This window comes from Dreissena polymorpha, chromosome 10, assembly GCF_020536995.1.
Source record: "Dreissena polymorpha isolate Duluth1 chromosome 10, UMN_Dpol_1.0, whole genome shotgun sequence".
In the NCBI taxonomy this organism is placed as follows: domain Eukaryota; kingdom Metazoa; phylum Mollusca; class Bivalvia; order Myida; family Dreissenidae; genus Dreissena; species Dreissena polymorpha.
This window is the reverse complement of record NC_068364.1, coordinates 57,757,135-57,774,645: the sequence shown is the minus strand read 5'-3', so window position 1 is coordinate 57,774,645 and position 17,511 is coordinate 57,757,135. Positions and strand designations below refer to the sequence as shown.

The following is a 17,511-nucleotide window of genomic DNA, read 5'->3' as shown; positions in this document are numbered from 1 at the left end:
CGCACTTGAACAAACTGAATAAAATCAAATAAAAGATTCATATTATGTACAACATATAAACAAATCCAATACTTGTTATACCCAAAAAATCCAATACTAGTTATTCATTCAATGCGATCAATACCTTTTGCAAACTAAATTATTCAAAGTTCTTTTGAGTCTGCAGTGAGAACAAATTTCTTAAAGAAAATGGTAATATTCAAGTGACATTGATGCTACATACAGAACCAGTGATTAAGCAGTATTTGCATGGTTTTAGGAACTCAGTTTATAATAACATGACAATATAAAAGTAAAATGTGCAGCTCCATGAGAAACACATGCATGCCAAATATCAAATTGCTATCTTCAATGTTGCAAAAGTTATGACCAATATTAAAGTTTTCAGACGGACGGACTGACTGGCGGACAGTTAAAAAACTATACACCACCATTTGGGGGCATAAAAATTCATAACATATATAACACCGAAATTTATTTAATGATTTATCCTTGTCATTTAAATTGATCAATAAGTAAAGTTCACTGCATTAGCTAAAAAATATTTATAGGATACAAGTTACTTTTTAAAGATACCAGTTTTGTTCTAGGACTTATGGCAGATATTTTATAATGTACAGAAATAAAAAAAATTCCATCATCGAGTGTATGAGGTTCATGTATTGTGCATACCATCCCAGCACTGACAAAAGTTAAATTTACAGAAAAGGTTTACATGAATTATCTATGCATACAAATAAATCTGTATGATTGGTTTATGGAAACTTATGTTAATAATCTGTAAACATACATTTCCATAAAAAAAGATTTATTTTTATGCAAACATAATCAGGGACCTATACAAACATATTTGTATAGGTCCCTGACATAATTAACCCATTTATGCCCAGTGGACTCTCCCATCTTTCTAAATTGGATCAATTTATTTCCAAAATTAGGGGTGTCAAGTATATTTATATCTATATTTAGAATATTTCATAAAGAAATTCATTTAAGCAAACAGCGCAGACCCAGATGAGACGCCACATTATGCGGCGTCTCATCTGGGTCTACCCTGTTTACAATGTTCTTTTTCTCAGGACGCTAGGCATAAATGGGTTAAAGTCAACCTTTTCTGTTTACTTTCGTCTTTTTAACTTGGAATGGTCTATGTTTTCTTTGTCGACCGCACCCCTTTTAATGTTTCCCTGCTTTACTGGTACAGCCAAAGAGTCGACAGTTCTCATTGTTGTCATCACATTTCTGACCTCATAGACAGTTGGGTTATTATTTGATCCCGCTTTATGTCTATAGTGACCGAAATGTTGCTCAAGAGGATCCTGATTGAAATTATGGGTCAATACAAAATTAGCACCCTTGCTTAACATAAACTTCACACACTCGGTGATGGAATTTACAGATATTTTAAGTCCATCGAGAGTCTGGTGGCTTAAAATCATCTGGGCCCGCTGGGAATCATTGAAAATTCCTGGTCTACTTTGAATGCTCTCCTCCCACTTATTGATGTAACCAAGAAAATCTTTAGTGAGGAAGTTCAAGCGTTCATCATCCACACTAGTGTAAGGCAGTAAATTGTCATTGCGTTTATTTCTCCCTTCAAACAAACTCCTAACATTTAGACAGTCAAAAAATTTGTTGAATAGTTTCATGAACTGCACAGTTTCTGAGACCTCTGGACCGTACAACTCCTCAAGGGCAAGAGCTACAGAGTCGCTCAGAACCTGTGCAGCTAAACTGACCTTCAAGTAGTTGAAGGAAAGCAGATCAATGTGTTTTCGCGACAACTTTGGGCAGGGAGAGTACAAGTTCATCTCGCAATGTTCCTCAAATAAACGAACTAGGTGCATCCATGAAATGTCTTTATCATTCCTCCACAGCATTCTTGATTTTTTGTGGGCATGTGAGTTACTAAAATTGTTCCTCACAGTCTTCAGAAGATGTGGAACATCTGATATAAAGTAAATGTTCTGGTCACTGTTGTGTGGATTTTCCGTCTTGTATACCACAGATTCAATACCCACTCGATGCATGTTGAAAAACCGTCTATTTGGTGATGCACCGTCACAAGTGAAGAACAAGACATGTAAATTAATTTGGGATAATTGTAGTAACGCTACTGTCTTCCACAGAATGGGGTACAAAAAATCGGCTGTTATGCCTGTCGTTGCAAAACCAAACAACGGAAAACACCAGTTGCAAGACAAACTTCGCAGCATCACAACCAACATGTATTTTGCTAGTTCTTTTTTAGTTTCATTCTTTGTTTCGCTGAATTGCATCATTTCATTGGCAACATCGCCTAGATTGCAGTATCCGATGAGCTGTCCAGTGTGTTTGTCGTACACTAAATCTTCTTTAATTTTTATCTCATCAAAGAGAAGACCGACATAATTCCTCCACTCTGTGTCATACAGGTGTCTCTTCACAGCTTCCTCCTTCAACAAACCTAGAACATCTGCCTGGTGACCCATTTCACTCTTAAGGAAGTGCGAATAGTCAAATAATGTCCTTGTTGATGGCAAATTTACAAATCCAGTTTCGCGAAGAACATCATACGCTGTTTCTGACTTTTGTCGAAGGTAGAGACACCAACGAATGATCATGGGGTGCCAGCGCATCCCTCGACTGTCTTTCTTTTTGGCAAAAGACATCTGCTGTTCCCAAAACAGACGCTGTCGGCTGGTAGAAATCGGGAACGATTTTTCAAATTCTGTCTCACAACTTGCCATCAGGTCTTTCAGTTCATGATGTTCACTGCCTTCAACACTGATCCCATTTGCTGTGATGATCTTATCAAATTCCCTCCTTTGTTTCCACAACTCTGTTTGTAAATTTTTTATTTCATGTTTCTGCTCGTTTAATTTCATATTAAGTTCCTGTTTAGTCATGTCTCTATGTTTAAAGTTTGTGTGGCTGTATTTTCGGCACGAATTTAGTCTGCTTTCAACCCTATTTTTCCTGCTTTGTAATAAGTAAAAGTACTTTTTGCAGGCTGTACACTTTTTTGATGTGGACAGCATGTCACATTTCACAGATCTAATAGTGGAATTATATCTCTCTCCACTGGCATGTGTTGCGTTGAAGTCCCCTTCCCTGTACGCCACAATTTCTGGGGAGTTGTTGCTGGACAACCCTGATCCAATGGGAACTAAATTTGAAAATTCCACCTCAGGATTTCCTATGCAGACATCAAATTTTAACAGTCTTTCCAATAACACCAGAACATAAGCAACGCGATTGATATGTTGTGGCAGTCCAGTCCATATTTGGTGAGATCTCGGAATGCATTTCCGATGCACATAGACAGAGCATGTAAAATCACTCTTAATTTCAACCGATAGCTTGATTGCTGTCAGACTGTCATTTGCGTACAACTGTAACATTTGAATTGATTGCTCTGATTCCTTTACAACGAACTGAGATGAAATATTTTGCAGTTTAAGTTCCACAGCAAAGTCTGAGAAGGTTGTCGTCTCCACCTCCATTTCTAGAAGCCCTGAACTACATTCCATCACATCAGCTTCAGGCTTATCAATGTTTGTCTCCTGGAAGGAGTCAAGCTCATATGTGGAGTCTTCATCAATAGCATAACTATGATCACTTGTGACCTGCACATTTTCACTTTCTGACTGGGTAGAAGTATCTGTTGTAGCTTTAATTTTCACCAGGGGTTCACTGGCAACATGGTTTTCTTCCTTTGGCTGTTCAGATGTTATGTAGTGGTACTTGCGTTTCACCGTAAGGGATCCTCTTTTGCGTTTTCTAGGCATTCTAAAAGCATAAAACAAAACATATTCTAAAAATCAGTTAATAAAATGTTTACACAGTCACCATTATTTATTGAAAACATGGCTTGCAACCATAGGAAGACTAATAGACTATGCCAACTTTTTCCACATTTTTCGCAACCTTAACGCAAAACCTAAATGCAAAGTGTGACGGAATTTCAGACGACCAGACAGATGGACATAAAAATGTACTTAGTTGTATCAACATATTAATAAAATTAATTGAAATATTTATGTAAGAATTCCGATTTTTTGCTGTAATTGAATAACAATTATCTACACATTTCAGAAATTCTTAATTGAAGCATTAACAATGTCGAAACAAACTCTTGAAAATATCTCAGAATAAATGTTTTCTCCAATGATAAAGAAATATGACCTTTGCAATTTTTCAATTTTTTTTCTAGGATCATAGTTATAAAATTTATATTTAAAAAAAGATTGGCCAAACATTCTGTGAATGAGAACGATTATAAATTATGTCTCTTGTTTTGAGAAAACTTGACATAATGCATGTGCGAAAGTGTCGTCCCAGATTAGCCTGTGCAGTCCGCACGGGCTAATAAGGAACGACACTTTCCACTTTTATGACATTTTTCGTTGAAATGAAATCTCTTCTAAGCAAATATCCGATTAAGGCGGAAGGTGTCGTCCCCGATTAGCCTGTGCAGTTTCGCACTTGCATTATGCCCAGTTTTCCCAGAACACGACTCATATAATAATGAACACATATTATTTGCAGTCACATACTATAGTTTGTTCAGTGATGTAAAAAAGGATTAAACAAGTATCAACCTAACATTTTTCAGCATCAGATCACAAGAAAAACGACAACCAGAAGGGACAAGACAGTAATTGGCCCAAAGAAGAATTTACTAAGTTACAGACAATCTTCCCTCAAGCCTTCTCAAACAGCTTAAAAAACATCCAAACAAATGAGCTATACAATATTTTTGGAAAGTCGATTGAGGCTGAAATCGCCGAACAATTAGAGATGAACAAGGAGGTTGAGAAATATTTTGAAGAGATAATTACAATCTGTCACAAAAACAACAACCTATCTTCTACAGAAGAAAGGGAACTTCTCTTCAAAACAGTTCACCGTATAAGGACTGACAAGGAAATTGTTAGTAAAGGAGTGATTTTGATACAATCAAGTGTAAAAGCACAAAGTGCAAAAGACATAAACAACTTCCTCCAAATTATCATTTTAGAATTAATTGCTGAAGTTATTAAAGCAAGAAGGCAACTTGAAGAAAAAACATCTGCAGCAAAAGTATCTGAAATAAGTGACTCAGACAACAAAGTCCTATACTACATATCTGGGTACATTATCAAATATTTGGAAAAAAAAACACTCAAAACAGAAAAATAAACAACTAAGGGACAGAAGTCTTAAAACAGTGTCAGCATTAACAAATTCTTCTGGTGCAGTATCCTTTACTGACAAATTTTCAGTGTGGTATGATAAAAAGAATCGAGGTGGACTCAAGAAGCCATGTGAAGACTTCTTTTGCATGATTCGTGAATTTGAGCGTGTTGTCAGGGAAAACCAATACACTGAACACAACATTGCCTCAAAAGAGGAAATGAAGGAAAAGGTCCTTGAAGCTTTCATGATTCAGCACTATGCCGACAAATTATTTTACTCTGAGTTTTCCTCTGAAGAGGATGTCAGTGACATGTGCTTTCTTGAAGACTGCCTTGAGATTTTTTTAACAATAAGAGGTTTTGCTATGGCTAGGGCCATTCAACGCACAATAAGTAGAGGAAAGATTTTTGACAAGTCAGCTCCATCAAAAAGTCTCAGAGGAAGTTTGAAAAGCATATCAGCCGATCAACTAAGCCGTAACTAAATACAATTGGTAGGTCAATAAAGAATATGAACTCCTGTACGAAATGTCACCAGGATTTGATGGCTTTGTAGAACTATTACATGTATTTGAGTGAAACTGAAGGGCAAGAACATTTAATGTTTCTTGTATTTGCTTGAAAGTAACAATTCAAAGTTGTGTTTCCTTCAATGTTTTTTTTCCCCTAAATGTTGATACATATGTTTCTAATTTTATACCAATGATATGTGAATTTTATATCTGGAAATGTTACTCTTTATTACATCTTTATCCTTATAACATATTATGTTCTATACAAATAAAATAATGCTTAAAATAGTTTTATTTTGATATAATCGCCATTTTCATTTAAATTGAGTTGCATAGGAATGTCACATGTTCGTTCACACTTTATATCAAACCGGCATTATAACACTTTGGATGTGATATTGCTAACAACTTTATTCAGAAAATGGATGTAGATGGAAGATGATAGTGAATATGAAGATTTTTCTATCGAATCGTGGATGTATGCGCCAGCATTTAGTTACTGTACTGTCAGTAAGATATTTCTGAATATGATTAGGACATCAAGTCTTTTGCATATTCTCAGGATTACAAGCTCTTTGAAAATACAGATTTGTGAACATATAATTGTCTTACTATGTTTAAAGCACATGTTGATATTAACAAAAAACTATTTTAATGTCCTTTATTGTTATTCTACACTACAGTACAAGCGCGTAATAACCAGCACAGAATGGGTACTAAAACCAGTTCTGAATGGAAAGAATTTCTAAATTGACATTCAAAAGTATTAACTGATTTTGATTTTCATCTACAACCCTGTTATTTAATAAATAAAACTAGTTTCATGTTGTGAAAATGTTGCTAAGCTTATTAAAGCTTCAAATACAACTTTATTAATCATGATGATGACATTAAAACAAGGACATGGTGTTTGTCCAAGGGGGAATGGGACCATGGTGTCATAGGGGCACCCCTTTGTCAGGCATAGGGATAAGGTTTATCATGCAAAGTTGACTTAATTGGGAAAGGGATATCTCTCATCGAATATCATACTGTGCCAGACATAATCAAATTGAGATAATCCCTTGATAACAGATAAGGTGCATATCAACACACTAATAGCCATAAACTGTATGACACAAAAGGCATTTATGTATGGAATAATATACAGCACTAGTAACTGGTGTCAATTTGAGACCTTCCTTGATTGGTGTGTTGCTATGGATATTTAAGATATTAGTACAGCAATTATCCTTCTATTTTTGGCCCTTAACTAATTGATTCCAGATTTTATCCTTACTAAGTAATGAGTCAAAGCTGTTTATTGTTAACTTAATGAATACCAATTTCTAATAAATACAATTTATGCGCAACCCTTAGCATATTGTACTGTGATTTTTTCACTATAACATACATTCTGAATAGTGGTTCATACTTTGTGTGAGCGACTCATAACTTGATATATTTATGCTGTAGGTTGCACTTGTCCTGTTTATGTCTTTTACCAATTCAATATTAGTCTTAAATAATAAGCGATTGCTTCAAATAACTGTTTCCAACGCATTCATGCATACATGCTCATGAAAATGAGAGAATTTTGAAAACTGAAGGCATTATGATGATGGATTTGCATGTTTCTAGCAACATAAATAACGAAGCAGTTTACAGAAATTGGAATTTGCCAATTAACAAAAAAGTTGTGCTTAAGAATCAAAATGTCTCTTTTTTAGGATTTCAATCAGCTTCGGATATATCTATTCATAAAATAGAATTTATCGTTTGAATACAACTATAGATAAGTAAACTTTCATTCATCTTCTTTGAGCTATTACAAAGCTATGTGTTTTCAAAAAATGCATTTAAAATATGCACCATACATTTCATTGAAATGTAACATTGGTACAAACACAAACAATAATATAGCTTGTATTGACCAATCCATAAGAAAAAGCGGAGACAAATGTTAATCTCAATTGTTTTTTTAAATAATTGATTAAGGACTAATATTGTATCATCATTGAGCTTAAACAAATCAAGAACTTTGCAAATAATGCAAATTAACAGTACACCACACAATGCACTGAAGTGTACAATTTGTTAACCCTTAGCATGCTGGGAAATTTGTCGTCTGCTGAAGTGTCGTCTGCTGAATTTCTAAAATTAGCATTTTCTTAGATTTTTTCACAGAATACTTTCAGAATAGCAAACAGTTTGAATCCTGATGAGACGCCACGTTCTGTGGCGTCTCATCTGGATCCAAACAGTTTGCAAAGGCCTTTAAAATTCGATTCCAGCGCTGAAAGGGTTACGATACCAACATGAATAATATAGGGCTAGTATTTACAGAGCCTTGGCCCTTACGCAAAAAGCAATGACATATGTATACAAAACTGAAAGCGGTCTAACAATTAAAAAATGACTAAAGTTGTATTGTCCTTGAGCTTATACAAAGTTATGAGTTAGTAAATAATGCAAATTAAATGTGAAACACACAATGCATTGAAGTGTCACATTTCTAAAGATACCAACATGATTATCATAGGTCAATTATTGACCGAGCCTTTTGAAAAGAGCATTGACATACACATTCAAAACCGAGACTGGTTAAAAAAAAATGACTAAAATTGTATAATCTCTGAGCTAATACAAAATTATGCCTTTGCAATTCATGTAAATAAAATGTGCACCACACAATTTATTGAAGTGTAACATTTGCAAAAATACCAACATGATCAAAATAGTGCTACTATTGACGGAGTCTATTGAAAAAAGCCTCAACATATGTTGATAACACGTTTAACTAAAAAAATTAAAAAATAACTGAAATTGTATCATCTTGGAGCTAATACAAAATTATGCCTTTGCAAATAATACAAATAAAATTAGCATCACACAATGCGTTGAAATGTAATGTTTGTAAAGATACCCATAAGATTAATATAGGGCTAGTATTGACTGAGCCTTTCGAAAAGAGCCACGACATATGTTGATCAAACTGATAGCGATTACAAAATAAAAAAAATGACTAAAATGGTATTATCTTTGAGCTAACACAAAATTATGCCTTTGCAAATAATGCAAATTAAATTTGCACCACACAATGCATTGAAATGCAACGTTTGTAAAGACACCAACATGATATATATAGGGCTAGTATTGACTGAGCCTTTCAAAAAAGAGCCACGACATATGTTGATGAAACTGATAGTGGTAAAAAAATAAAAAAATGACTAAAATTGTATTGCTTTTGTGCTCATTCAAAATCATGAATTTGCAAATAATACAAATAAAATAAGCATCACTCAATGCGTTGAAATGTAATGTTTGTAAAGATACCAATAAGATTAATATAGGGCTAGTATTGACTGAGCCTTTCGAAAAGAGCCACGACATATGTTGATCAAACTGATAGTGATTACAAAATAAAAAATGACTAAAGTTGTATAATCTTTGAGCTAATACAAAATTATGCCTCTGCAAATAATACAAATAAAATTAGCATCACTCAATGCGTTGAAATGTAATGTTTGTAAAGATACCCATAAGATTAATATAGGGCTAGTATTGACTGAGCCTTTTAAAAATAGCCACGGCATATGTTGATGAAACTGAAAGTGGTAAAATATAAAAAAATGACTAAAATTGTATTGCCTTTGTGCTCATTCAAAATCATGAATTTGCAAATAATACAAATAAAATTAGCATCACTCAATGCGTTGAAATGTAATGTTTGTAAAGATACCCATAAGATTAATATAGGGCTAGTATTGACTGAGCCTTTCAAAAAGAGCCACGACATATGTTGATGAAACTGATAGTGGTAAAAATTAAAAAATGACTTAAATTGTATTGCCTTTGTGCTCATTTAAAATCATGAATTTGCTAACAATACAAATAAAATTAGCATCACACAATGCGTTGAAATGTAACGTTTGTAAGAATACCAAAATCAATAGTATAGAGCTTTATTTGACCAAGCCTTTTGAAAAAAGCCACGACACACGTTTCTCGGATTATGGAAGTGTAAACAATGATACGCATGATTTGGTGAAAATACCCACCGTTGTTTTATAAGTAAATACAAAGCATAGTCGAAAACAAATGAAACAATAAGATGTATCAAACTCAACAAACCTTTGCAATGAATACTTCTGTGTTGGCAACACTTGGTTAATTTGTACTCTTATTATTTCTCGATTGCTTTGTCACGGTCTCGCTTTGTCAAAATGGCGGCTGTTAAAATTTGCCTCGAAGCGCGAAGTCTCGTTGGGTCGCAAGTCTCGTTCCCTTTTGCGTAACAACGCGATAGCTTGTTCTTCGGTTCAGTGAGTGTCTCATCCCTTTGTTTGTATAGGTCCCTGCCTGAACATACGACAATACAACAACAAAGTTATTCCCCATATCAATGCGACGCCACTTACAAACAAATCTAGTCAAAGCAAGAACTTATTGACAGAAGGAGTCTAAATCGTAACAACAAACCGACATTTTAGATTAAAGATTTGAGATATGTACTTGATTTTAGGTATGTTATTTGTTCTGTATGAGCTACAGAATAAGCTCGAATTTCGTTCTGCCCCATTGAGTTTTAACGAAGTTATGGACTTGAGACCTTATTTCGACAATAACAATTTTCCGGACTTTCTGCTAAACGCTTGCATAAATTTACCGGATGGTTTTGGTGTGTTAGTCTATCTACATGACTTACAGATAAAGTTTGAGCTTTGTTTCCATTGATTGATTTTTAAAGAAGTAACGGACGGACTTTGGAAATTTCTTACAAATACAACTTTTCCGGATTTTTTCCGAAACGCTTTAAGGTGCTGGCCTTATTTTGGTGTGTAGGTCCACATACCTGAACTACAGATTAATTCGAGTTGTGTTCCGGTTAATTGATGTTCGACGAAGTTAATGACCTTTGACTGAAACAAAATTCTTAAGTAACACTTTGCCGATATGTTCAGCCGTTTACCTAATTTGTAGTGTGAGAGTCTTTCTGCATGACTTTCAGATCAAGTTTGAGCTGTTTTACGTATGCGGAGTTTTAAGACAAAAATATAATGAGGGCATCTGTAGACACATATCTGTGTATTCACCACATACATAGAAAAAAGTTATGGAAAATAGATAAACAACAAATACAATCCTAAACATTTTGCATACTTATTATGTTTTGCAAGAAATGTCGCATTCGCAAACACAAAACATCTAAAACTCCACATATCAAGGGTAAGTGCAACATAAATAATGGTAAAAGATTATTCATCAAAGCAATAACATAACTAAATGTTATCAATGATCGTCAAGATATGTGACCAATAATGACAGTAGATACTAAATAAACGTTCTTAATACTATATAGTTGGTAGTGAAAGGTGCTTCAAGGGGCCTTTTCACGTTTTGGTAAATTGATAAAATAAAAAAAAAACGTGTACGATTCGCAAAGTTTCGTTTTAGTTATGATATTTGTGTGAAAACAGTAATACTGAACATTTACCATGCTCTAAAATAGCCATTATATACATCTTTTGACGATTAAAAAACCTGAGAATTATAAAGCGTTGCAATGCGAAACGATTGAATAATTTGCAGTTTTTGTTTGTAGTTATATCTTGTAAAACTTCGAGGATTGCTTATATTAAGAAATAAAATACATCCTTCATCGTATGAGCACGGACGGGCGAGTGGTCTAAGTTGTAGACTTTTACTCCGGGACTACAGGGGTCAGTTGTTCGAGCCCTGTTGAGGGTTACTTTTTAATTGTTTTAATTTAATTTTTGATTTTTTACTGGAGCTTTTCAGATCCATTGTTCACATTTATCAATATAAAGCAATTAATAACAAACTTCAATACATGCCAAAATCTGTGAAAAGGCCCCTTTAAATAGAAATAGTTATTTCTGCAAAGCAACTAGATGATACAGGATTTTATTTGAACCTTAAATTCATATATTGTGGCTGAGGACTGATCAATACTACTATAGTAGTGTTCGCTAAGGTATCAGAAAGTTTTGTTTTACTTTAAACTTGACATTATTTTAAGAGGAATCTCTCAACTTAAAGATTCGCTCATTCTACGATTGTATTTGTTGTTAGCTTTGTTACCACTACGTAAGCCATATTTTAAGTTCCATTTAATGTGCTTATATCTCCCGCATGTAATCTGTTGGAAAAGAGCCACTTACAGAGTATCAATGTGTAACATATATCACATCTAATGAGACGTGTTAAGTTCGACAGACACATATTTTAAACCCTTCACCAATAAGTTACGCATTTGAACGCATTTGTTGTCCCTCAGAAAGATAAATTTATTAAAGACCTTTCTTACTATATCCAAGTTTAAAAAGGTTTCAGTTCGGACTGTTAGATACTGATGCGCAGCAAACAACATAAAACCTGAATAGACTGCGAATTACTTGCAGGCTGTTCTGGTGTAATGATGTTTGCACATAGCCCTTTCCACTTTGCTTCTGTGTGGAAAGGGTTAACCCTTAGGGAGAGCACTTTCACTAATGCATTTTCCAATTATATGCATGTTCTAAGCAAGGAATTGCTCATTGCCAGTCACTCTTTTTTAATGTAGCAAAGCTCTAAGCATTTGAAGATAACTTACTCGAATGTGACTGTTCGCGCGAGGGTGATTGAATTGCGTGAAGTATGCTTTGTGCGCATACAATATTTAAATTGTAACGAATATCGGAACGCATTTTCCAATAAGAAATTTAAATGATATCAAATGCTAGTTCAAAATCGTTTCCATTGCAAACATGGGGTGTTCATCAGTATTTGGACGTTACTGAAGTGCTGTTATATTGCTTTGACGACACAGGTTGATTGTTGTTCGTTCCCAGTAAGACGCAGTTTACAAGTATAACAACAATACGTATTGTTCGTAACATCAAATTATACTTAAAAATGACAAAATCGAAAGTAAAGACAATGACAAAAAATGGGGAATTCCTTCTCATATCTGTATTGCCAGATTTTACTAGGTGAAATGTTATAAAAAAACACATGAATCCTGCAAGAAACTACGTTTATAACTTTTTTTTGATATGACTGGTCATGATGTTGATTACAATATGTAAGCAAAATTGGAATCTGGATTATTACCGTCCTAAACTCTGGGTTACCTGGTCATACACTCTTTCCGAATTTTCAACCTTACAATTCACTGTAATGCAACCATAAAACCACATGTATGCCTCAATATTGATGAAACTTGGCCAGACGCTTTAGGGCCATCATGTTCTATTGTTAATGTAAAATGGTGTACTTTTTCGCCTCCTACTATCAAACACCGTCAAGTGCCGTTTCCGTCCTTTAATTAAGTTGTGTAACAGACAGAAAGATATCGTTTCCAACACTAATTAGTTGTGTACATAACGTGTGAAAGATAAGAGTGTCCCAAAGTGGATTTCTATGTTATAGCGATACAAATTAGAGCTATTAAACTACCGTGTTTTGTGCGTCAAGTATGAATACGAAACTATTTTGCGCGGTTATATTTTCTTTTTTTGGTATGTAACTATTGGTATGAAAATATTTATCATGATAATCCCGTTACTCGTTATTGTAATTTCAATATTTGAAATAATTCTAGTTTCATTTTAGACGTATTTGTGTAACACTAAAATACACAACATATGTTGTAGGAGTATACCTTCATTAATTGATTTATTGTACACGGTAATGATTTACATTTAGTTTATGTAAGCGATAGTTTATTTTTAATAAAATATAAGATTATAAAAGAGCAAATCTTACATAAACATTCTATACAACCGTTACATATGCATATATGTTCGTTGTAATATGCTCTTCTAACAATATTTATTATATGGCCATGAATACTCGTTCAGCCCTCAGGAGTACGAGCGTGTTTCAACACGTGCGTCACGTGCATTTCACACGAACAATAGATTGCTGTAAACTCTTAATTGTTTAATTGCAGCATTTTGTGAATCAGTATGTCCAAACGGCTGGGTGAGATACGAGCACTCGTGCTACCATTTTGGACACACAGCTTACAACTTTCTGGATTCTCAGGTAACAGCATGACGAATAATATATTTCAAGTCGCTGTTCGACGTTGATGGTATTCGTTAAATATATAATTCTGTCATACATCGTGAAGATCTAAACGACAGAAAGTACGGTCGTTTTGTCTAAGACATGGCATTTTAAACGGACTTAAATACCTTTTTTGCCAAATGTGAGCGGTGATTATGTTGTCCTTCATTAAATAAGGCATGTAGGATAACCCGTATTTTTGGAACGCGGATATAAAGAATCTTAAGCGAGATTATACGATATTTTACACGTGTTAAATTGTAACATATTGATAAACTATGTTACAGTTATAGACAAAATGGGCAAGAACAATTATACATTGAAGACAAATTTCATAAAATGCAGCAAGGACAAATTAGCGCACCGAGCCGATTGTGACGAAGATATTTTGTACATATGTTCCTACAATAACCGAAGCATTCGTTTTTTTATGAGGAGTTAGTTTTTGTGTCGTGTAAACATATATTATTGCAGGGATTTAAAATGATCCGCAAAACAAAATTTAGATTCACATCGTACATGCATGATATACATGCTGGCGAATTCGACTGTACAGACATTTTCGATTTCAGAATTAAATATCTGGCTTATTTCTAATTTTTCGACACATGTTTTTCTTTACTTTTAGTTAAATTATATTGACATATATACATAATAAGTTATTTTACAACTTTTATATAAATTCATAAATAGTTTACAAAATCGTATCATCTCGCTTTAACTTGTTTCTTTATTGATTGCATTTCGTATTGACTTAGTTCACACGACGTTTGCTCATTACTATACACGTTGTTCTGCCTTTTATGCAGACGACCCGATATGATAGGTACATATAACCCTGGTTTAATGTGTTCGCAATTTATTTGTATGGTTAATTGATTTTTATAATATTTTTAGAGGCATTGTGAACATTACGGTGCTTCGCTGGTAAACCTTGAGTCCAAAGATGAGAGCGATTTTCTCAAAGGATTTTTGATGCTTTTGAGTGGTAAGAACGAAATACTTTTATAAACGATGTTGAAGGTAAACAATCGTTATACTAGGCTTAAATTATAACCTTTATTACTTTTGTTTATTAACTAAATGACGTTCAATTTCTAGCCATATCAATAAAAATGCTATAAGCGTTTATTTCGTATTAAAATACGCTTTATATCTGAACTTTGCTCCCCGAAAATATACGAAAAAAGGTTTGTAAGTGAACATTTGTAAGAATTAGAAAAATCAGTTTTAATTATCTTATCTCTTTTTCTGTCAAAATCCTACTACATTCGGGCATTTTTATCGCAGTTTTACACCCAACTGACGAGACGTCTTTTCAATTTATGGTTATTAAGTCCATTGGCTAAAGCCAATAGACAATAACAAGTGCGCATATATAGACATAAAATGTAGATAAAAAACAACGTTTGTATATAATATTTGTAGCAAAATATCAATAAACGTGAATAATGTAATCAATCACACTTTAAATATAAACAATATGGAGCATAGCCTGCACCAGCATAATACATGCTTTATTTCAGAATTCACAAATCCGAGTATTTTTGAATCCAGAACTGTCGCAGCAGGTTGTGTTTTATTACACACTAGACATACTGCGTGAGGAAAATAACTATTAACATACGTGCTCTCAGATCAACAGCACTGGATTGGACTATCCGACGCGACAAACGAAGGTATCTGGACCTGGTATCCTTCGGAAAAGCGTGCGGAATATACAGACTGGGATCATGGTCAACCAAACGACGGTACTGGAGGGAACTGTGGGGCCATTGTTGCCTCGCACAACTATCACTGGGTTGATGTTCCATGTAGTCGCCAGTTCAAGCCAGTTTGTGAACTCGTGTATGTATGTTTGATGAAGTTTTAGAAAAATTGGATGCGCGAATAATGTCATTTCATTTAGCACTAGTATCTATTGCCTATATTTAAAGTCAGGTTAAAAACTCGAACTCGGATTAAGTAGATACCTTCTAAAAATATTCGGTACCTACTTATTATTAAGTGGATATCTAAAAAAGTAAAGATTTGAAAACTTATTTGTTTAGGTCACTATCAAATAAAAAGCAGGTACATACAAATTATTATATTCTTGCTTCGTTTGAGCTTTTAAACCTTATAATATTTGTGTAATTAATCAACCGCATATAATCGCATTTTATTTACATTTAACTAACTTAGTTTATGTCACTGCAATTATGTGTTTTAATTTAGAGATATAACATAAGTGAATATACTGAGCGGATTAATTTTTTTATATTTCAGCGACGATGAATCGATTATCGTTGGATAACCTTCAATAAAAGGAAATTTTTACGTGTTTTGTTATTGAAATCATTAATCGAACATTAAAAGGAATAAACGGCGGTCAGAGTCCACTTTTTTACAGTATACGAATGTCTGTCTGTCTGTCAGTCTGTCCGTCCGTCGGTCCGTCCGTTCGTCCTAAATAAATAAATATATCTATTAATATACGAGAGTTGCCCATTTTCGCTACTTTCGCTACATGAGGTTACTTTACAGCGTAATAGAACGCCTGGTGGTGCTACATATTCAAATTCAAGTAGACGACCATATAAGGTCAAACCTGACGTCGTATGCAAAATTCGTATCTGGATCTCTAAAATCAATTCGCCGTCCCAGGGAAAAGTGGAATTGGACATAGGAATGTCCAAAGGAACAGTATAGTACGTTATCAGGAATGTTTTGAAAGTAAAACTACGTTAGAAGTTCAAGGTTCATCAGCTCAAAATGACACATATTCAGAAGCGCGGGGCCAGGTTTTGGAAGCTATATCTAAAACTTAAATGTGACAAGTGGAGAGATATTTGCTACATCTGACGAGGCGATGCTTTATCTTTGTGGAAGTTTGTAAAACGTGATGCGTTCGCCCGTGTCGTCATGGCATCGGCTGCTGTATCGTCCAGATGTAAATTAGAGATAAGAATAATTCCCGCAAGTGACTAAGGTCAACTCAGAATTCTATAATATTAAAGTTCTGAAACAATTTATACGATATGATGTCCCGAGACTCTTTCCGGAGGGTAAATACGTCATGACGTTCCATCAAGACAGTGCATCTAGCCACACTTCCAAACACACAGTTAACTTTCTAAAAGATCAATCATTTAGTTCATAACACTCAAAGAATGAAGGCCAAAGTTTTAATATGCGGCCCCAATGGATTTTGGTATATGGGGGATACTAAAACGACGCTTAAAGAAACGACAAGTCAACTCACTTTCTGGTCTCAAAAGAGCTCTGAAGGACGAATGGCGCAAATTGGAACAAATTACCATCAACAAGACTTTGGAATCGTGGCAAAAGCATATCAAGGCGATTTATAATTGCCATGAAAATCATATTGAGCATTTGTTGCAATAAAATGTGTTTAGAAAATAAATTATTCATGTGTTTTGTTTGTTTTGTTCATGAAATTGGGCAACTCTCGTATATAAATAAATGTATACATAGATAAATAAATAAATAAATAAATAAACAAACAAATATTTATATCTAGGTGTTTTTTGTTGTGGTGATGGTTGTGCGTTGTACCACTTAACTATTCAGAACTATTAAGGACAGAGTGTTGTGTGTTAGTTGTGACTATGTGCAGATTCTTATCGTTATCTGCATTATGAATTGCATCAAATAAGCGGTATTGTTCTGTACGTATGTCATTGAGACACAGTTGTTTGTTTATGGCTAAGGATTTTTTTAGACCTTTCACTTTCGACAGAGTATCATATGTCTGCTCTAAAAAACGTTTATATATATAAGCA

At 34.2% G+C, this 17,511-nt stretch overlaps 2 protein-coding genes across 2 annotated transcripts; one reads left to right on the top strand and one right to left on the bottom strand.

The window, feature by feature from the left end:
* Positions 1-1,118: 1,118 nt before the first annotated feature.
* LOC127849147 (uncharacterized) lies at positions 1,119-10,009 on the bottom strand. The gene is made up of 2 exons (XM_052381867.1): positions 9,785-10,009; positions 1,119-3,771 (listed from the first exon to the last, which is right to left on the bottom strand). The coding sequence occupies exon 2, from the start codon at positions 3,768-3,770 to the stop codon at positions 1,119-1,121; it is 2,652 nt and encodes an 883-aa protein (XP_052237827.1). The 5' UTR covers position 3,771; positions 9,785-10,009.
* Positions 10,010-13,035: 3,026 nt separating this feature from the next.
* On the top strand, positions 13,036-16,120 carry LOC127848174 (perlucin-like protein). Its single transcript, XM_052380477.1, has 5 exons — positions 13,036-13,173; positions 13,608-13,702; positions 14,624-14,714; positions 15,364-15,574; positions 15,995-16,120. Exons 1-5 carry the CDS (start codon positions 13,131-13,133, stop codon positions 16,020-16,022), a joined length of 468 nt encoding a protein of 155 aa, XP_052236437.1. The 5' UTR covers positions 13,036-13,130; the 3' UTR covers positions 16,023-16,120.
* The last annotated feature ends 1,391 nt before the right edge of the window (positions 16,121-17,511 follow it).